Source organism: Drosophila sulfurigaster, chromosome 2R (genome assembly GCF_023558435.1).
Source record: "Drosophila sulfurigaster albostrigata strain 15112-1811.04 chromosome 2R, ASM2355843v2, whole genome shotgun sequence".
Classification (NCBI taxonomy): Eukaryota; Metazoa; Arthropoda; class Insecta; order Diptera; family Drosophilidae; genus Drosophila; species Drosophila sulfurigaster.
In genome coordinates, this window is record NC_084882.1 from 3,041,870 (window position 1) to 3,065,722 (window position 23,853).

The 23,853-nt window shown below is 36.3% G+C and overlaps 1 protein-coding gene across 12 annotated transcripts in view; it reads right to left on the reverse strand.

Moving 5' to 3' along the window:
- Positions 1-23,853, reverse strand: part of LOC133839263 (acetylcholine receptor subunit alpha-like) — a 108,087-nt gene that overhangs the window by 7,173 nt on the left and 77,061 nt on the right. For 10 of the 12 annotated variants that reach the window (XM_062270682.1, XM_062270679.1, XM_062270681.1 and 7 more), the window contains one exon: positions 5,464-5,586. The exons of 1 other annotated variant lie outside the window; for it this stretch is intronic. In XM_062270682.1, coding sequence (XP_062126666.1) covers positions 5,464-5,586 — 123 coding nt within the window. Of the gene's footprint in view, positions 1-5,417; positions 5,587-23,853 lie in introns of those variants that run through there. One more of the 12 variants, XM_062270680.1, reaches the window with a different exon arrangement.

The window sequence follows — 23,853 nt, forward strand, 5'->3', positions numbered from 1 at the left end:
TCTGAAGCTATGACTTTTTCCCATCTTTCTAGCAATTTGTGAATTCATGATGGAAAATTATTGCATCGTGCGTTGTCGCATATTCTTATCGTTTTTCGGCTATTGCTCTATTCAAACAAATTAGCTGTGTTCGGTAGCATTCTCTGGCTTTCGGCAGCAGTTTTCTTTATATTGAAGTAATGAAGAAGAACTTCCTGCAAAAACACTTTTCCAGGTCCAAACTTCGACATTTTATCTGTTCATTGCAATGAACCAATGCATTGGCCATTCGACACAGCCACGAGCCCTTCCAGGCATCCGAACAGACTCCCTTGTCAACGGGAGTAGACCATGTCTGACCAACCTTCCGTGATCTTTTCACAGCCATCTATGTCACCAATCCGATATTGCCGGCGTTCGATAAATTGTTCGTTTGAACTCAAAGACTAAAGGTGAGACCAACGAAATAATCGCGAAATTCCCACTCACGGACAATGGTTTCGCGCCGGCGTGATGCGCGCTTTGCGAGCGATTGGAGTATAAGCGCTTGCTTGTCATAAGCCAACTTAAGATTCTGATCAACCTGGCTACGGTTACTCAGGAATTTGGTATAGCGATTAAAGATATGCAAAACATCATTGAAAGATAATCGCTTTAGAGCACTCTGAAATTTCCACTTCGTCAAAGCTTCCAAAGCTTATCCTTTCCTTATGGGAACAATCTTTGGTAGCATTTCAGTACTTGAGCACTTTTCTCCTCCTCCTTCAATCGAGAGTTACTAGACCTTCTTCTGGACCGATTCTACAATCATTCTTTGCTAAGCAAGACACATGTGGACAGCTTTTTTGGCCAATCATGTGGCCAAAATAGTACAAGTCAGCGACTCTAAAAGTTCGACGCATGTGCGATCTGGCAACAATCCTACGGATCTCGCGAGCCGAGGTATCGCCTCACAAGATCTGGTGGGCGTTTAAGAGCGTACCACTCACTTGGAAGAAAGCCATCCGGTTATCCTTGCATGTTCCTCTACCTTTATCCGACTATTGGTCCGTTTACCCTTCGTACATTCTTACAAAGGGGAACGCCTTAAAAATGCCTCTGATTTTCTTCAAGTTCTGGATTTCCAAAAATCTACGTCAAATCCATTATCAACTCATTCACGATCTGCGTGATTAAGAAGAACAGGCTGCACACCCAAATGATGGGGAACCTGCCCACAGAACTTAACTTCTACTACATTGTGAATGCCGTATCTTCACTTGATCTTTGTAATGAATATTTTGTACTACCGTGGTCGAATATTAACGGGACCCCAACATTTTTAATGTTTTTGTTAAAAATTTGTCTCATATCTATTTAAGTAGTCTTCCTCATATGCAACCCGTCTGTGGCAGAGACTTATTCAATTTGCGAAATATACATAAAATTCCTTTTACTCTCAGCTCTCAATTATTTTTTTAATTTTAATTTGTATCTACTCTACATTTTCTATAATGATGTCCAGCAATCAAAGGAGACCTGCAAGAGAATGTACATTTTGAATAAAAGCAAAATATTGAGGTATTGTTTTCAAAACATACCGAAAGTACTAAAAATATACCAAAAAATATATTTGGTGTATCGATATAGTACCACATTCAAAATATACCATAGATGACACAATATACCAGATTGTCGGCCAAAGCATCTAAAACACCTAGTAAGTAGGCGTGTTTGCCCATACAAAAATATTTCTTAAATAACTTCCACAATTTCTATCTGATCGCAGTCAAATTTTTAGAAATTATCAATACTATAGTTATTATTGTATACACCAAAACTCGATTAGAATTACGCTTTAAAATTTTGCTTTAAATATGGCCCTCTGCATGTATGCGATTCGTCAAGTTTTATATTAAAAGTATCGTATAGAATTGACTTAAAGAAATGGCGAGTCACAGGTTCTAACAAATATGAGTTTTCTGTACGAAAACAAAATATTTAACGGAGATTGTCAGATGAAATAGAACTGATCGTTGGCAATCCTAAGAAAATAGAAGTGGCAATAGCAACGATGGAAATACCGCCTATAGAGCTTTGGCAAAACTTTATCAGCAATTTTAAATTAGCGACCATTTTGAAACACGTTTTTATAATTTTAGTTGTGATTAAGAAGTATGCTCAGCAAAATATAAAGACATATGTATGTTATGTACAAAAACGTTTAACTTATACGTTAAAACTTTTGAGTTGTATCTAATGTCTCCAACTGTGCACAAGGTATTGGTACATGGGCACAAAATTCTGGAAACCTCCGTATTTTATCTAGGAGCTCTCGGCGAAAATACGTCTGAAGCGCGAAATAAAAATAAAGAAACATGCTATGTCAGACGTGTTTAACAGAGTATGCGCCTCTTCTGACCCACTGCTCTTACCTATAGATCTGACGGAATGCTTATAAAAAAGGCTGCCGTCAGAAGTTATAATTCTTCTGGAATCTCCTGATATTGAGCTTTCAAGAACACGGACAGACATGTGAAGACAGTAATAATAAAAAGAGTTTAGGGGCGAATAACTTCGAAATTTGTATCCTTATGGAAAGGTGGTCGGGAAGAAAGGCGTAGTCCAATTAAAAAAAAAAAAAAAAATTGTAAAAATCGGCCAAATTAAAAAAAACCAAAAAATTGTACCAATAAAAATTTTAAAAATAAAAAAATTTTCAAAATCGGCTAAATTTTTTAAATTGAAAAAAAAAATTAGTCAAAATTTAAAAAAAAAATGTAAAAATCGGCAAATATTAGGTCTATAACTTAATTCGTGCGGTTTTTTTCAAACTTTGAACATTTATTTAAGAAAATCATCTACAATAGTATTATTCAAAGTATTTCCCATCTGAAGCTATGACTTTTTCCCATCTTTCTAGCAATTTGTGAATTCATGATGGAAAATTATTGCATCGTGCGTTGTCGCATATTCTTGTCGTTTTTCGGCTATTGCTCTATTCAAACAAATTAGCTGTGTTCGGTAGCATTCTCTGGCTTTCGGCAGCAGTTTTCTTTATATTGAAGTAATGAAGAAGAACTCCTCGCAAAAACACTTTTCCAGGTCCAAACTTCGACATATTTGAGTGTATTAATAATAATGTTACGCTTGGTTTTATCTGTTCATTGCAATGAACCAATGCATTGGCTATTCGACACAGCCACGAGCCCTTCCAGGCATCCGAACAGACTCCCTTGTCAACGGGAGTAGACCATGTCTGACCAACCTTCCGTGATCTTTTCACAGCCATCTATGTCACCAATCCGATATTGCCGGCGTTCGAGAAATTGTTCGTTTGAACTCAAAGACTAAAGGTGAGACCAACGAAATAATCGCGAAATTCCCACTCACGGACAATGGTTTCGCGCCGGCGTGATGCGCGCTTTGCGAGCGATTGGAGTATAAGCGCTTGCTTGTCATAAGCCAACTTAAGATTCTGATCAACCTGGCTACGGTTACTCAGGAATTTGGTATAGCGATTAAAGATATGCAAAACATCATTGAAAGATAATCGCTTTAGAGCACTCTGAAATTTCCACTTCGTCAAAGCTTCCAAAGCTTATCCTTTCCTTATGGGAACAATCTTTGGTAGCATTTCAGTACTTGAGCACTTTTCTCCTCCTCCTTCAATCGAGAGTTACTAGACCTTCTTCTGGACCGATTCTACAATCATTCTTTGCTAAGCAAGACACATGTGGACAGCTTTTTTGGCCAATCATGTGGCCAAAATAGTACAAGTCAGCGACTCTAAAAGTTCGACGCATGTGCGATCTGGCAACAATCCTACGGATCTCGCGAGCCGAGGTACCGCCTCACAAGAACTGGTGGGCGTTTAAGAGCGTACCACTCACTTGGAAGAAAGCCATCCGGTTATCCTTGCATGTTCCTCTACCTTTATCCGACTATTGGTCCGTTTACCCTTCGTACATTCTTACAAAGGGGAACGCCTTAAAAAATGCCTCTGATTTTCTTCAAGTTCTGGATTTCCAAAAATCTTCGTCAAATCCATTATCAACTCATTCACGATCTGCGTGATTAAGAAGAACAGGCTGCACACCCAAATGATGGGGAACCTGCCCACAGAACTTAACTTCTACTACATTGTGAATGCCGTATCTTCACTTGATCTTTGTAATGAATATTTTGTACTACCGTGGTCGAATATTAACGGGACCCCAACATTTTTAATGTTTTTGTTAAAAATTTGTCTCATATCAATTTAAGTAGTCTTCCTCATATGCAACCCGTCTGTGGCAGAGACTTATTCAATTTGCGAAATATACATAAAATTCCTTTTACTCTCAGCTCTCAATTATTTTTTTTAATTTTAATTTGTATCTACTCTACATTTTCTATAATGATGTCCAGCAATCAAAGGAGACCTGCAAGAGAATGTACATTACATATGTACATAGAACATACCAGTCAAACTGACTGGCACCGGTATAAGTACCAACAACAAAAATTATGTTTTTGTTGTGAGCCTTAAAACCAAATAAGTTATCAAATTAATTGCATTTAGTTTCCATATAATAATTTCTGAAAAAAATATTCAAAGTAAATATTTAAGGTTAAAGAAGCAAAACTAGTCATTTTGACTGGCGAGGTAAATCTAGTGTTAATAAAAAAAATAATTTTTGGTTCCAATCTATAGATAGATTAGACAATAATCAAATAGTCACTCAAATTGGGTATCTCTGATCATGTGAGTTAGGTGTCATATTATTTATCGAAGATTTTCGTAATTCGATGGTTTAATTGATTTTTGCCACATACAATCATAACTACAGTATTTTTCACTCCCAAATAAAAATTACATAAGTTTTTAAAGAAATAATTGTACATGGTTGAAAAAGGTAGCTACAGTCGGGTTTTAGTTGATCTATAGTGTATCTTAAATATAATAGTATATCAATATGCCAAATATATGCTTCGGTATATTTTAGTAGTTTTTTTAGTATATAAATTTGGCATACTTTAAGAATACCGCTTTTGCTGAAAAAGAGTAGCGGGTGTCTCAATAGTTTTCTTACTTATTTGAATGCATGTACATATGTATGTATAGTGAATTCGATCGTGGTCGCAGTGTGTTCGGTACTCTGAATATATGTATGTATGTACATAGTAGCTCAAAGAAAGACTTATGTAAGTCAATTGATGTACGAAAAATTAACATCAGACAAAATTAATCATTTTTTTATTAATAATGTAAATATTATTTTTGCATTTCCCAAAGTAAAAAATTGTTATGGGATTCTTTAAGGTTTTAGAATTCGTTCATTATTTTAAATACGACAATAATGGCTACACTGGATTCAAGTTAATAATAAAATTAACTACATTTGTAACTTATGGATTTACAGATGCCGCTGATTACTTACACTTAATTTTGTGTGTAAATCATACACCAACTAATACTTTGTACCTAAAGACGATATTTGAGGTTTTAGTTAAATTAAATACCTTTGTGTTGTCAATTCCTCTTTTGAAGGTGTGTGACTATATCCAGAACCCACCAGACGATCGATGTTGGTCGAAGAGTAATAAGGATAAAAACAGGCGTGGGCATCCTTCAAAAGCAATTTACTGAAAATTAAAAATGGAAGATTTTAATATGCCTTACACAAATACACAAAGTCGGTGTGCGTGTGAGTAGAGCAACAGCGTTACCGTACTCTATCTCTCTCTCTATACAAATATACAAATTATTTTTACTTCCCTACGTCATTAACTTAAATACACACTCAAATACATATGTTAACGCATATGACAGCAGCAATGAATAGAAAGCTTTAGTTTTTAAATCTTTTATATAAATACATATGTAAATTCAATAAGATTTAAAATGCGTTACTATCATGCGTATACCGATATTCACTTTTGTTTTCGTTTTGGGACCAAACCCGAGATTTTCGTTTTGAGTTGCTCCGCTTTTCACCAGTTTTTAGTCATCGTTTTGGTATCGAAAGGTTTTTTTCTTACTGCTGAAACAGCTGACTTGTGTTTTAGTCATCGTAAAAAAAATTCGATTCGTACGTCCAATTTCCTGCGTGCATAGAACTCACATAAGTTTAATATTATCTTGCATATGTAGATGTTTTATGCTTTCCCCTAAAAGAAATATATTTGGCTTTTCTCTTTTTCGCAAATAAAGAACTTCGACAAATTTAATATCATACTTTTCATTATATGTTACAAGTAATTGTAACTTGCTTCTTTATTCCACCAAAATCGGTCGCTCACCAAAATCACGAAAATTGTTGTTACCAAGTGCAAAATTAGAATTCCAAATTCGACGTTTGTTTTGCAAAGTGAACTTGCCTAAGTTTAGTGTTTCTCATGAAAGTATAGGTTTGTAATATAATGTTATATTTTTATTGTTTTATCAGATATTTGGTATCATTTGATACCAAAACATAAGTAAGTAATATAATGTCTAGTCTATAGGTATAGATCAATAAAAGAAAGAAATCAAAGATATCGGCTTGAAAGATAAGATTATTGACAGATAAATTTTTAACTCCAATGAGTTTCGCTCTAATCGGCTCTTATTTGGAGTCAATTCGCGCAAGATATATTCCAAAAAAGTCATATGCAACTGCTTTTCGTAGTTACGAAGATCTTAAACTACATTTATAACAATTATTATTATTGAAAAAACGAAGGTACCAAAAACTTAACAAAATAATGCTGAATTAAACGAAAGCAAATGCATTTATAAAGCTGACCAACTACGTTTTCTTAGACACATATGTGTGTTTTATCAAGTTATGGTACTGACGCAAATTCAGAGAAAATTTAGATTAATTAAACGACTTATTATTACTACATGGTCAGCATAGAATTTTAACTGATAACAGATTTTAACATCATACCAGCACGGATTAAAAGGTGGATACTTCGCATTTGAGCATTTAAGTTCAAAGTCAATTATAAGATGGAGAGCATTTGTAACAAACCGTTTGTGGACAGCTTTTGATAACGTACTCTGCTTACCGACCGAATGTTGCTCAGGGCAAATGGGGTGGGCTTTATTTATCAAAGAGGTCAGCAGAGAATTTATCGATATCTAAAACGGCGAAACCTGGGTCGGCTTACAAACAAACCTAAAGATCGAAGATCATGGATGTTGTGGATCCCTTTCTGTACTCTCACTTCTTGTAAATCCTATTATGGGGCTTACACTTATATTTATAACACGCAACTAAACTCAGGTGCCCATAAGGGGAATTTTAATACATGTTCAGTAAAATTTTAAATTCAAGCCTGAAGTCGTTTGATGTGGGTGTGTTATTTTCTGTTTGTGCATTTTTGAATAATGTCTACATAAAATTAAAATTACTGAGATTACAAATAGAAGCAACGCTACGTTATTCATTATATATTCAAAATCAAATCAAATCTATACATAAGTTAACTATACAAGCTTATTAAGGAAACTCAAGACATCTAGAGCAGGCGATGAACACTTTTGTTCTTCGTCCAAAGAGGATCCGCACAATCGGCAACATCTTATTGTGCGACACTATGGGGCAACACTGGGAAGGGTTAGAGGCGATTCCGATTTTGTCTCCCTCTCTCTGTCGCTAAATTTTCACTACGTTTATGTTTCCGTTATTAGCCGGCGGTACCCATTTGGCGTAGGGGGTGTTGCTGCGATTCTATGCAACTTAGATTCCAAACGATGCTATGTAAGGTGATTCTCTATTCGCTAACACATTGAATATAAGGCGTCGGCCAAGTTGTTGAAGATCATTTACGCGTTTATAAAGCCCACGCTGCGCTAAACGTAGATGCAGACGATATGGATGCAGATGCTTAAGAAAATTCCTATTAAATTATATATAAACCTAAACACATAAAGTACCATAAAATTATCAAAATAATTATTCTGGTGGCCGATGGAGGCGTTTTCCTCGATTAAATTTATTATTCAGCTTTGGATCGCTGATATTTTAATATTTACAAATTTTCCCGATGAAGTGATGCACTCGCACTTGGTATTGATATGGAAGAGGAATTTTTTTGTCTTAGCTGCCTTGAACGCAAACAGAGTTGATCCTTACAATTCGTTTAATCGGTATAATTTATTCATATGAATGGTAATTAATGCCAAGGCTGCTAACTCGACTCACTACACTTAGTACACAAAACCAGATGCTTTTGTTTAGATATCAGCAAATAGAGAAAATATGCAAATTTGCAAATTTGAATTGCTGGTTAAATTGCTCCCAAGCACATTGCTAATACCTCATCACGATTTTGTGAAGGATCTCCTACGATATGATATGTGAACGCATCATTCTTCATGTGGAGCATTTCTGATATGAAACTCGTCATCTTCTAATAGATTTTCCCATCCTGGTATGAACTTTCATAACAGGAACACGCACAGTCAATCCCACATAAATGCGACAGGCGATACTGAAGTTGGCAAGTCGACAAAGTACAAAATACTGTGGCAGCAGTATAACGGAATGTTAAGAGTTTTGCAAAAGCCTGCTGAGACTGCTTTATTGTGACTCAAACTGTGTGTCCACGCCAATGAAAAATTAAAATCCGTGCAATGAATTTATATATAAAATATGTTTCAGAGTAAACACGAACTTCACCAAATCCCTAACTTCTACTACATCGCGAAAGCCATGTCTTTACTTGATCTATGAAATGAAATGCTACTATTGTTGTCAAATATTATCGGGATCGCAATATTTGTTATGTTTTTGTTAAAAATTTGTCTCATATTTGTTAAAACAACTATTATTATTATTATTCATTTTACGAAATATGAAAAAAAATCCTGTTTCTAAATATAGTCAGTCAAAAGCATATTTTCCTATTATATTTTTGGAATCAATCTAGATTTGATCATTCTAAACCACTGGCCCAATAAACTAAATCGCTTAATTTCTGCTCACATAAACGATACTCCGATACTTTAATGTATGTGGATGTCCATTCGGCTGTCCCACATACGCAGAAATACAACCGGGCTCCGGTTTTCATATTCACATTTCGTTTTCGTTTTGAAACCGAAAACTAATAAAATGGTGCTTCCGTTTTCACTTTTAAAAGATTCTTTCGATTTGCCAAACGAGTAAGTTTGTCTTGCAGAAATGAAAAATAAATGCATTTTTCTACATCAAATCGTATCGTATTTGCAAAAACAAAATAGTTGACTCATTGGTTTATTGTCATTCTTTTAAGAAGTAAACAACGCGAAAAAAGCCTTTCATGTGTCCAATTTCCTGCGTGGATAGAACTTATACTGCGTAGATGATGATGCTTCCCTGAACGAAATATATTGCCATTTGTCTTTTATTGAAACATACTGCTGTGGGCAAAAATAACATAGTACGACTTTTTGCCAAAAAATTCGCTCGGAAATCCATTCGTCGAAATATTTTTTAGATTATATACTTTGGCAAGATTGTCAGTAACATCTATGCCAAATATCGCATCAAAATAATCATTAGTGTTTAGTATATGCTTGTCTTTCTGAAGTGCAACAAGTGCATTCGGCGATTTTTCAATGAGTGAAATTATTCAATAAAGAAGTTCCATTAAATTTTGTGTGCGGAATCAAATTTTGGGTGCCGAAACATTCAGAATGTTGCAAAAGGCCTTCGGTGATTCTACCATGACACACAAAAAATGTTTATTAGTGGTACAAAAACCTTAAAGGAGGGTCAAGAAAGAGCACGTCAAAGTCGTTCAAAAATCAAGGTCATGATGACAGTTTTTTGAATAAATTTTCGTGGTTTTGTGCACTATGAATTCCTTCCATCCGGCCAAACTGTTTATAAGGAATATTATTTGAGCGTTATGCGTCGTTTAACAACTATTTCGAGGATTGGGAAAAACGTTGACGAAAGTGTATTCTGACCAGGCGGGATTACTTTGAGGGGAAGAAATAGATTTGACGGAATAAATAAAGAATTTTAATATTATGAACAAAGTTTTACTATTTTTGCAAACAGTAGTAGATTTGATTTTGTGGGAAACAGCTGATTGTCGTTCCACAGATTTTTTAAGTAAGTTTCAAATCTTTATTTGCAAAAAAAAAGTGGGTGTGGCAAGCATATTTCATTCAGGGAAGCATAAATCATCTAGTATTCTTATGTGAGTTCTATCCACGCAGGAGATTGGACATACGAAAGACATTATTTCGCGTTGTTTACTTCTGACCAAAACACAAGTCAGCTGTTTCAGCAGCAAAAATGCTTAAACGTTCCGATAGCAAAACGATGACCCAAATCTTGTGAAAACCGGAGCACCCAAAAACGAAAATCTCGGCTTTGGTCTCAAAACGAAAAAAAAACCGGAGCACGCCTGGTTGATATCAGAAAAGCACTGATATCGGAAAAACAGAATCCTCCTATTGCTTAGTTGCAATCAGACATCTTCTAGGGTGCCAAATATACACACGACTCGCAACCAGAGTAAGATAAGTAAGATACACACACATTCAAAATCATATGGGCATTACGAGTGGATGTAGTTGTCACACTCATGCCTTTTCCTTTTCGGCACCGGATCATTTTAGACACTCGGTAAGTAGACACTCGCGCTTTTCGGGTGGTTGTGCTTCGTAAAGCCGATCATTTTTGGCCATGGTCATGAACCATGATACAATTATACAAGGTAGTCTCGTCGGCAAAAAGCTGGTACCCTGTACCAGAATAGAATTAAAACATTTAGAGAATTAGAGAATTCTCATATATATTATTAATATTGTTCATAAACAATATATAATTGTATCATGCTCATGACGAAATGGGTTGTGCAACTGTAGTACAGTGTTGTCAGATTCTTCGGAGTAAAAGTTGCTAGATTTGAGAAAAAAAGTTGCTAAAAATTACAAAAAAATTGCCAAAAAAATTGCTAAATCTTTTCAAGGTTAGTTTTGATAGATTATATTAATTTTATATTAATGTAGGAATAAAATATTGAAATTAGAAACAAAATAATTAAAATAAATAGGATTTCGTATCTTCTTGTGTTAACACCTATTACAAAAATATCCGAGTACTTTTCATTTTAGTAAGTACTCATAGAGAAGTACATACAACAACAACATTTTCCATGCTTATGTAGCCCATACCTGTTTATATAAATATATAAAAATAATTTTTAATTTGTTTTATTTATATTAAAAATATTTAAATTCCAAACTAACCTTATAAATGTTGTGTATATACTTTTGTTATCTTCATTTAATTTAAAACAAATAATAATAAAACAAGTAAAAAAGCTACAGTCGAGTGTGCTTGACTGTGAGATACCCTCTACCCTCTTTTGAATAAAAGCAAAATATTGGGGTTTTATTTTCAAAATATTCCGAAAATTCTACAACATTCTAAAAATATACCAAATTGTATATTTGGTATATCGATATAGTACCACATTCAAAATATACCATAGGCAGCTCAGTATATCAGATTGTCAGCCAAAGCAACTAAGACCCCTAGTAAGTAGGCGCTTTTGGTCATACAAAAATATTTCTTTAATAACTTCCACATTTCTTATATGATTGCAACCAACTTTTCAGGAATCACTATTGTTATTATTGTCTTAACCAATATTCGCAGCTGTAGCTTTAAAATTACGCTTTTTATTCGATTTTATTGATTTGCGAGGGCGGAAGTGGGTGTGGCAACAAATGCTGTCGAAAAAATTATAGCTCCATCTCTTATAGTCTATGAGATCCAGTGTTTCATACGGACAGACGGTCAGACAGACAGACGGACATGGCTAGATCGTCTCGGCTGTTGGCGCTGATTAAGAATACATATACTTTATAGGGCCAGAGATGCTTCCTTCTACCTGTTACATACATTTCCTGCCGGCACAAAGTTACATTTCCTGCCACTACCTATAGGATAGAAGGGTATAAAAACACTTGGCACAGTGAACTTTGGAAATGCAGTCAACTATTCAAGTCAATGAATAGCTCATATAATCGAAGCATTCAGTTAAATAAAAGTATCGATTTCATAGTGAACTATTAATCGCAAATTTTGCAGTGAATGGCAAAAATACAAAATAAAAAGGCTTTAAGTAAAATATAAATGTAAAATTGCTAAAATAGCTAACAAAAAATAAAAAGTTGCTAGATTTGTAGCTAATAGCATTTTCAAAAAAAAAGTTGTAAATATTTTGAAAAGTTGCTAGATCTAGCAACTAAATTGCTAAACTGGCAACACTGCTGTAGTAGGACATGTGCCTACACACACATACACACATATACATTAACTCGATGCTCTCTCGGCTATCCGAACTCTATCTCGATATTGGCTCTCTTTATCATTTCTCTCTTTTCACATTCTATGTTATTCATAATTAAGCTATGCGGTCAGTCTTGATCGAATTGCGGAATAAATCGGACGCTAAGCTACAATTCGTGTTGTTTTATTAACTACTACAATTTCAGAAGTGGGATCGGCCATGAAGAAAAAAAAACATGAACACGTCTACATTTGACAAATACGCTACGGCCCAGTTAAAAAAGTGGCTAACAGAGCTATGTTTGCCAACGACAGGCAGCAAAGCGAAATTAATAAAACGGTTGCTCGATGTTTCACCATAGATGTTTAAAAAAGTACCAGCAGGAAGCAACGATTTATTAAGTTTGGTCAATATTTTGTCTGGCCAAGAAAAGGAATTGCCCAACAACAACGAGCGTCATGATCAGACACAAAATGTTCGCGAAAATTCTAACAGAGGAGAGGGTGTTCACCAGAATTTGCTAAACACCATTAAAAAGTTGCAAGAAGAATTACGTTTAAGCAAAGAGGAATTGCGAAATTCGCAGAACAACCAAGCTGCACATCAGATGTCTACAACAGAAATAGACAACAACAACGGCGCCACACAGTTTTTGCGCGCAGCTGCACAGCGTTCGGCGCCAGAAGTCGCGAATCTGGGCGACAACAACAACGACAGCAACGGGATCGCCACAAACAACAACGGCGCCACACACTTACTTAATTTGTGCACAGCTGCACGACGTTCGGCGCCAGAAGTCGCGAATTCGGGCGACGGCAACATCAGCAGTTCTGTATGTCAAGCTATGGGCAGCACTGGAAATGTAACGGGCAGTGAAGAATTGAGCTAAACGAAGTAAAATGTGGATCAGCGGTCTCGCTCGCACTCGCAAAGGAAGCTACGCTGGAGTTCGACGGAAAATCATGTGCACGCATTTGGGAGAAGATCGCTTTATCACAATGCAACAACTGTTAGGAACATAGATTTCTATGCAACATCTGTTAGGAACACAGACTGTTAGGCAACAACTGTTAGGAACATAGATTATTAGGCAACAACTGTTAGGAACATAGATTATTAGGCAACAACTGTTAGGAACATAAACTGTTAGGCAACAATTGTTAGCCAACAATTGTTAGGGGCACAGACTGTTAACGATAACAGAACGAATAATGAAAATGAACTGTTAGGAAATATTTATGGTAAATCACAACTGTTATGCTAAATCACAACTGTTACGAGATTGTTATGCTAAATCACAACTATTAAGAGACGATGATAGTGAATCACAACTGTTAGGAAATGTTTATGCTGAATCACAACTGTTAGAGGATCAATTTATTAAGGGCGATAGATTAAATGAAAAAAAACTGTTATGGAATTATTAGCTGAAGCGGAAATTGTAAGAAGGAATCTAGGAGTTTCTTCGGATGAGAAAATAGCTAAGAACAACAAAGATTTATGAAATTGGTAAACTCAGCAACATTCACAAAATTAGATTTGAAAAATGGCTACTTTCATGTTTACGTGGAAGAAACTTTTCGATGATTTAATCAGGCAAGAATTAAATAATAAGTAAAAATGTATAATAATGGGTTACAGTACGAAATAATAGTAAAAGTATTAGATAAGATTTATTTTTATTTTATATAGACATACTTTGTAAAGTCAAGATCAGGAGATCTGGTGCGCAGGATGGCCGAGATGTAGTAGGACGTGTGCCTACACACACATACACACATATACATTAACTCGATGCTCTCTCGGCTATCCGAACTCTCACTCTCTCTCGATATTGGCTCTCTTTATCATTTCTCTCTTTTCACATTCTATGTTATACAAGTTAACAACAATGTTGACACAACAGAAGGTGGCTAAGTGCATCGACACCCGAAATGCACTCAGCCAATTCTGCAAGCTCTGCAAAGTCTGCAGAACATCCGCCACATGCCCTGGGTCAGCACATCGATCGTGGGACACTTGCGCAACGCGGGATCGCAAGCAGCAGCGAGTGCCACATGCCCTGTGACAGCACAATAACGCGGGATCGTCAGCAGCGACGGCAGCAGCGGTAGCGGCAGCGAGGTTTCATTATAAGAATTAGAATTGATTTAAGTTAGTTCCATTTTTGCAACACAATAAAGCAAATCGCTTTTTTTTAATAAATCAAAGTCAACGATTTGTTAATTGGCGCCCGAGCAGGGACCAAGTGAAATAAAATAAACAGAAGACTTTCGCGTCGCGTACCAGTGCCTTAAGTAGCCACACAGTGTAACTCGCCATAAGTGCCTTTATAAAAGCCACGACGTGAGTGCGATTCATAAGAAATAAAATCTATTCCTCGCGATTGAACTGTACGATTTCGCTTGGTCAAAAGTAACCGCCGACAAAGTCTGTAGTACCCGTTCGCAGACAACCGCGCAATTCAAAGTGTCACTAAGGATCCCCAGTAGCCGTTGCACCGCCGCACAGCAATAGGAGGAAAAGGAGCCATCCGAAGGACCAGCGTGGGATAGATTCGCCGGATGTATCTTACCTTGTAAGCGTAGAATTTAAGCAATTAAAGCCCATTGAAAATCAAGAAAGTGAAAATAATTAAACAAATATTAAAAAGTAAAAGTGAAAACAAAAATCACACAAACATAGAAATCTAAGCCAATTTATATGAAAAAAAGTAAAACTATAACAGAAAAATAAAACACTGCAAACGCAGTATAACTTATTCCAATCCTACGATTCCTAAGGGACCCTCTAGGATAGAAGAAACAAACCAGCTACTGGTTTAAAAAAAAAAAAAAAAAGAAAACGAATTCAGAAAAAATTTATAAGAAATATTAAAGAGTTTTTAAAAAAGTTTCTATATCTCTTAAAATTTTGCCGTTCGAATTTCAAATTAAAACACAAAATAATCTTTAAAAAAGTGGTCCGCTTAAAATCAACCAGTGTTTTGCATTGTCCGAATTGAAAAGCCTTATCCAATAGACAATGCCTGATTCTTTAACAACAGCCATGAATAACCTCGATTTAGCCGGTAGTTCCCGGTCAGGAAGGAATGAACCAACCGCCACCAGCACTCCGGTAGCTAGTCCAGTATTAAGATAAGTTATACTCGCACTGATCAAAGAAACACTCCCATCAGAGTCAACAGCTCATGGCCATGATCACTTTAGTGACATACCTTATGTGAGTCCTGTTGCAGGCCATGACCAAGACAAAGTCCCAGATGTTTGTAAATTGATTAAGGAGTTTTCAGGAGATAGAGCCACGTTCAACTCTTGGAAAAAGAATGTTGATCGAATAGTAGGCATGTTCGAGGGGCAAGAAAATTCACACAGATTTTATCTGGTTACTCTGGCCATCCGAACTAAGGTAGTTGGCGAAGCCGAAACTGTCCTTGAATCTTATAACACCCCACTAAACTGGAAGGCAATTTCCAAATGCCTTACAGCACATTATGCAGACAAAAGAGACTTGAAGACTCTTGAGTATCAGATGTCCTCATTAAAACAGGGATATTTGACCATACATGAATTTTACCAGGCAATCTATCACAATCTGTCACTGATCTTGAACCAGATCGGAGCAACGGAGGAATCTCCGGAAGCAACAAGAGCATTAACAAGCGTGTATCGCGGAAAAGCTCTAGACATTTTTGTGAGAGGTCTCAATGGAGATTTACCAAGACATCTTGGTATTAAGGAACCAAGAGATCTAAGCCATGCCCTACATCTCTGTACTTCACTCGAAAACCAAGAGCATAGAAATATGTTCGCACCTAGATCTAGGCAAATGCCACCAATTCTACCACCAAGACAATCTTTACCAACTAGCCACAAAATATCCAATAACAATCAAACCAATTGGAAGAGCTTTGACCCTAGACTTTATTACCATCCAAGTGGTAAACCCACCATGAGTAACCCTACTCCACCACATTTATATCAGACATGTAGGCAACAACCACAAATGGGACAAGGGCCTTATCAGACACAGCGCCCGCTTCAAGTCACCAATCCGATTCCACCTCCTCGTCCAACTGGACCAAAGTCAGAGCCTAAGCCAGTACCAATGGACGTAGATCCATCCATTAGGTCGAATAGGATAAATTATATGAATCGTCCAAATAACAATTTTGCGGGAAAAAGACCACCGCCGCTTTCACAAGCAAACCAGCCTCTTAAGTATCAAAGGCAATTCCTTGTATCCACTGGAGAAGCCGAACAATTCGCGGATAATGAGTATCCGTCTCCTTATCCTGAAGAGACATCCGAACAAGACTACTACGAAGCTTGGGAACAAAATGGATTAACTAATTCAAATGAAGAGGACGATCAGACCAATGAGGGCCACGTTTTAGAGACAGTCGATACTTCCGATATCCATTTTTTTAAATTGAACAGTTCTTCGTTGCCTTACTTCAATTGTGCTACGAGGGACGGGAAAATTTTCAAATTTTTAATTGACACCGGTTCTAACCAAAACTATATTCAGACAAATCTAATACAGAATCCGAAACTTAACGAAAAGCCATTTTTTGCAAATTTCGTTGGAGGGCAAACTAAGATTACCCACCACACTCACATTAGTCTATTCAATTGTCCTGATCACCCAATTAAATTCTTCTTATTACCCACTCTTAAAACATTCCATGGTATCTTGGGTAATGATACACTAAAAAAACTCGATGCGGTGATCGACGTAAAGAATGATATTCTGGTTATAAAAGGTAATTATAAAGTAAAGATAAAGCAATTGGCAACCCAGACAGTAAATCATATTAAAATCCGAACAGAACACATGACCGTATGTCAAAAAGACATACTCAATCAAATAGTTAAAAAACATACTGAACTATTTTCGGAACCTGACGAAAAATTAACATACACCACCGCGGTACAAGGTCAAATCAGAACAAACACAGATCTACCAGCTCATAGCAGACATTATCCATACCCAGCCTCTCTAAGACCAGAAGTCGAGAAACAAATCAATCAGTTGCTCGATGATGGCATAATAAGACCTTCACGGTCACCTTATAATGCCCCAGTATGGATAGTACCGAAAAAAAAACAGATTCATCTGGCGAAAAGAAATATAGACTTGTTATAGATTATAGAAAACTTAATGCTATAACAATATCAGATCGATACCCAATTCCAGAGATTGGCGAGATCATCGCTCAATTAGGTAGAAATAAATATTTCACAGTGCTCGATCTGAAAAGCGGTTTTCACCAGATCCCGCTTAATTCAAAGGATATATAGAAGACAGCGTTTTCAGTAAACGGTGGAAAGTTCGAATTTACCAGACTGCCGTTTGGCTTAAAGAACTCCCCATCTATTTTCCAAAGAGCTCTCGATGACATCTTACGAGAACATATCGAAACAAGATGCTATGTCTATATCGACGATATCATAATTTTTAGCAAATCTGAAGATGAACACACCCAAGATCTCGATAAAGTATTCTCCACTTTAGCCAAAGCAAATATGAAGGTACAAATCGATAAGTGTGAATTCTTTAGAAATGAAGTTGATTTCCTCGGCTTCACTATTTCTAATAACGGGGTAAAAAACAAACAAAGAAAAAGTTAAGGCTATTAATAATTTTCCGGTACCAAAGACCTTAAAGGATTTGAGATCCTTTTTAGGGCTATCAAGTTATTACAGACGCTTTATTCGTGACTATGCCAAATTAGCAAAGCCACTCACAACCCTACTCAGAGGAGTTAATGGTCGTTCTTCAAAAAATATCTCTCATAAAGTAAACATAGTCTTTGACCAGAATTGTAAAAATGCATTTGAAACAAGTAAGAAAGTTACAGTCGAGTGTGCTCGACTGTGAGATACCCGCTACCCATTTTTAATAAAGGCAAAATATTGCGGTATCATTTTGAAAATATACCGAAAATACTTAAAAAATATTAAAAATATACCAAATGGTATGTTTGGTACATCAATATAGTACCGCATTCAAAATATACCATAGACGGCTCAATATACTAGATTGTTAGCCAAAGTAACTAAGACCCTTATAAGTAGGCGTTTTTGCCCATACAAAAGTATTTCTTTTATAACTTCCACAATTTTTATCTGATCGCAACCAAATTTTCAGGAATCATAACTACTATAGTTATTATTATATATACCAAAATTCGCAACTCTAGCTTTAAAATTACGCTTGTTATTCGATTTTTTTTTGATTTGCGGGGGCGGAAGTGGGCGTGGCAAAAATTTGAAACAAACTTGATCTGCGTGCAAACATAACAAATGCTGTCGAAAAAAAATTATAGCTCTATCTCTCGTAGTCTCTGAGATCTAGGTGTTCATACGGACAGACGGACGGACACACAGACACACAGACACACAGACGGACAGACGGACATGGCTATATCGTCTCGGCTGTTGAAGCTGATCAAGAATATATATACTTTATAGGGTCGGAGATGCCTCCTTCTACCTGTTACATACATTTCCTGTCGGCACAAAGTTATAATACCCTTCTACCCTATGGGTAGCGGGTATAAAAATTAAGAATACTTTAGTTTCGCAAGATGTGATTCTTGCATACCCAGATTTCACAAAAGAATTTCAGCTAACAACAGATGCTTCAAATTACGCAATAGGCGCAGTACTAGAGCAGACTGGCAGACCGATCACTTTTATTTCGCGTACACTAACTAGCACTGAAGAAAACTATGCCACGAATGAAAAAGAAATGTTGGCCATAGTATGGGCTCTTCAAAGTCTACGCATGTACCTTTACGGTACTTCTAAAGTTATAATATTCACTGATCATCAACCATTAACTTTTGCATTAAGCAACAAAAATCATAATGGTAAACTCAAAAGGTGGAAAAGCTACCTTGAAGAGTACAATCACGAACTCAGATACAAACCAGGAACCTCCAACGTAGTGGCAGATGCTATCTAGAAATCCTCCAGGTGCTCAGATAAATAGCACCACAGCTACCATTCATAGCGACGAGAGTTCATCGCACAATCATATACCTTGTGCAAACATTCCAATTAACGTATTTAAAAACCAATTATTATTACTAACTTCAGATAAGGAATCTTACGAATTCGAATTACCATTTCCACAGTACCATCGTCATACAATAAAGAAAAGTACTCTGAAGAAGACCTGATAAAAATCTTAAAAGAAAGGCTTGACCCAAAGATTGTAAACGGCTTGCTTACTTCTGAAAGAATAATGGGAAAAATACAAAATATTTACCCTTTCAATTTCAGTAGCTATAAAGTAAGATACACACAAACCCAAGTAGAGGATATTCCTTTAGAATCTGACCAGAATGAGATCATTGTCAAAGAGCATGTTCGAGCTCATAGAAACCCAATCGAAAACAAAATCCAAATTCTCAGCAAATTTTTTTTCCCAGGTTTAACAAAGAAAGTAATGGCTATTGCCAAGCAGTCCGAAACTTGCAAACTTTCTAAGTATGATAGGCATCCTCAACATGGGAAATCCAACCAACTCAATACCTACTTACCCTGGAGAAATTATCCATATAGATCTATACATTACACAGAAAACTTTTAGTACTTACTGCCATAGATAAATTTTCAAAATACGCTCAGATAAAAATAGTAAAATCAAGAGCCGAAGATCTAAAACGCCCCTACTTGAGGTAATGATGGCATTTGGCATGCCAAAGTTAGTCGTCATGGACAACGAAAAGGCTCTAAACGCAGCGTCAATCAAGTTCTTATTAAAAGAACAACTTAAAGTAGAAGTCTTCACGACCCACCGTATGCTTCCACAAGTAACGGTCAAATAGAGAAAATTTCATTCAACTATGACCGAAATCTTGAGGTGTCTTAAACGAGACGAGTCGACAGCCACTTTTGAGGACTTGATCTTTAAAACAGTAAAAGAATATAACCACTCAATCCACTCAACAACGAAAAAGAAACCTATAGAAATATTTTTTGGCAATCAATTTAATTCAAACCCAATAGAACTCGAACGCTTAAGAAATCAGATTAGTAATAACATCAGCAAAAAACAGGAAGAGGTTATATCTTATCACAATCAGAAACGAAACCCTATAAGAAAATATGAAAAAGGCGAAACCATTTTTATTAAAGTTGACAAAAGACTAGGGTCCAAAATAACCCCTAGATATCGAAAAGAGATCGTAGCTAAAGACAACAATACAACAGTGAAAACTCAATCAAGAACAATTGTTCATAAAAATAATATAAAAACGTAATTTTGTCCACAGGTTTTTTTTGCCATTATGCTACGGATTGGCAACCGTATTAGATTACTCACACTCACAGCTAATCCCGATAAAAACAGGAATCGCCGCAATCCAGGAGAGTACATTTAAAATAATCCATGTTTTCGACATAAAAGAATACGAAGAAATGACCTCAAAACTAGAAGAGTCATTAAAGAACGTTAGCTACTCTCATCAATTATATCCATACTTAGAATATGAAAATATAATTAAAAACGAGTTACGTAGGTTAAGACCGAACAAACGAAAAATTAGATCCATAGATGCTTTAGGAACAGCATGGAAATGGCTGGCCGGTACACCGGACAGAAGTGATCATGAAATTCTAATAGCAAAATTGAACGAACAATTGGAAAATAACAATAGACAGGTAATAATCAATAAAAAATTAACTGCAGGAATAAATGAAATGAGTCGCGTAACAAACGCAATATTAAAACACACTATAGACACTAATGATATTAAAGAAAATTTTGTATCAATTTTAAAATACAAACTTCAACTTCTAAAAAATGACTTAAACAATCTAGTAAATGCAATAAGCTGGGCTAAAACCAACACTGTAAACTCAATTATATTATCAGAAATCGAAGTAAATAAAATAGAAGAAATATTAAGTAATGAAGAAGGTATGTTTATCAATATAGAAGAATTACTCGAATTTGCTAAAATAAAGATAACAACAAACGGCAATAGTATGCTCTATATGGTAAACATACCTAGTAGGAACACAACCATGTAACTCTATGATAATTAAAGCAGTTAAGCAAGACAATGTAATAAATGACATAAAATATGAAAACATAATAATTTGTAACAAAACTATTTACGCTATAATACAAGAATGTGAAACATTTAGTGATAAGACAATTTGTAATAAAAATAATGTTATTAATCTTAGTAACGACTCCTGCATAGCACCGCTACTTCAAAATAGAAAACCACACTGCAAAGCCATCAACAATCAACACATCCCAAATCATCAGGAGATAGTGACCGGCACCATCCTTCTCAACAGCTTCAAAGGCAACATTAAAATCGACAAGCGAAGAAATGGAGCTAGAAGGAACTTATCTAATACAGTTCCAAAACTCTACAGTATACATCAACGAAGACAAGTACGAGTCAATAGAAGCAAAATACGCAGAAGCAACCCCCCCACTTTTCCAATTAATGGCCGAAAAGACGTTAACAGAAGAGGTTCTTTCGCTACAAATGCTGAAAGAAATCAACATCAATAACACTCGGAAACTGGATACGCTAAGAGTGAGAGCTTTAAGGCAAACTCTATCAGCTTCGGACTTTTTGGTATCTTAGTGATAACATTCATCATAATGGCCATATGGATATGGAAGCTGAAATCCGCTCCAGAATTACAGAAGGCCACACAAGCACAGGAAGTTGAAACTCCAAGCAATGGAACGCGAAAACGCTTCTACATTGCGTCCGAGGACGTCCGCGCTTAAAGGGGGAGGAGTTAACAACAATGTTGACACAACAGAAGGTGGCTAAGTGCATCGACACCCGACATGCACTCAGCCAATTCTGCAAGCTCTGCAAAGTCTGCAGAACATCCGCCACATGCCCTGGGTCAGCACATCGATCGTGGGACACTTGCGCAACGCGGGATCGCAAGCAGCAGCGAGTGCCACATGCCCTGTGACAGCACAATATCCATCGTGGGACACTTGCGCAACCAGCGCCAACGCGGGATCGTCAGCAGCGACGGCAGCAGCGGTAGCGGCAGCGAGGTTTCATTATAAGAATTAGAATTGATTTAAGTTAGTTCCATTTTTGCAACACAATAAAGCAAATCGCTTTTTTTTAATAAATCAAAGTCAACGATTTGTTAATTTACATAATTAAGCTATGCGGTCAGTCTTGATCGAATAGCGGAATAAATCGGACGCTAAGCTACAATTTGTGTTGTTTTATTAACTATCACACAACCGAGTATTTGCACAGAGCCCCGAGTATTTTAGCAAACACTCGAGTGGTTTTCCCCCACCTCCTCTCTACATGCTTGTATGTATGTATGTCGCTGCGACTCACGGATAGATTTAAAGACTATGAATGATTGTTTCAAATTAATATAATACTTTGACAAATGGACAAATAAATAATAGGTGTATTTTCTTAAAATTAATTTATAAAACAGATTTTCAGATTCTTTAAAAAGTTTGATTCATGCTATTAATTATATAAAAATTACTTTAAAATGTAAATTTTTATTAAATATATACATATATAATTACGTAAGTTATCATGCATACGCAATAACAAACCAAACAATAGTTGAATAATTTAAATTGTATCGAAATAAACAGTTCCTAAGCGCACAAGCAAAAGACGTCGGCATTTCTTGCCTCCTAACTTACATACACAAACATATACATATGTATATTGTACATACATATGTATGTGCGTGCCTGTCCACCAGACATCGTCACGGGTGGCAAATTTCGACACTCGACTCACACCCGTACTTTTAAGAGTGCGAGTGCTACTCGTGCACTCGCAAAACGAGTGAGAGATACACACTTATTCAAAATCATGCGAGTGCTGCGAGTATGAGTCATTGTCATACTCGAGCCTTTCTTGCACTCGGCTTGTACACACTTGTGTCTCGCGGGTGGTTGTTCTTCGTGCAACCGATCATTTTAGACACTCTTGACGAAATGCCTGACACTCGCGAGTGTTTTGCCTCGACACTCGCGAGTGTTTGATCAGACACTCGCGAGTGTTCGAGCAAAACACTCGCGAGTGTCAGAGCATTTCGTCAAGAGTGTCTAAAATGATCGGTTGCACGAAGAACAACCACCCGCGAGACACAAGTGTACGCCGAGTGCAAGAAAGGCTCGAGTATGACAATGACTCATACTCGCAGCACTCGCATGATTTTGAATAAGTGTGTATCTCTCACTGTTTTATGAGTGCACGAGTAGCACTCGCACTCTTAAAAGTACGGGTGTGAGTCGAGTGTCGAAATTTGCCACCCGTGACGATGTCTGGTGGATAGGCACGCACATACATATGTATGTACAATATACATATGTATATGTTTGTGTATGTAAGTTAGGAGGCAAGAAATGCCGACGTCTTTTGCTTGTGCGCTTAGGAACTGTTTATTTCGATACAATTTAAATTATTCAACTATTGTTTGGTTTGTTATTGCGTATGCATGATAACTTACGTAATTATATATGTATATATTTAATAAAAATTTACATTTTAAAGTAATTTTTTATATAATTAATAGCATGAATCAAACTTTTTAAAGAATCTGAAAATCTGTTTTATAAATTAATTTTAAGAAAATA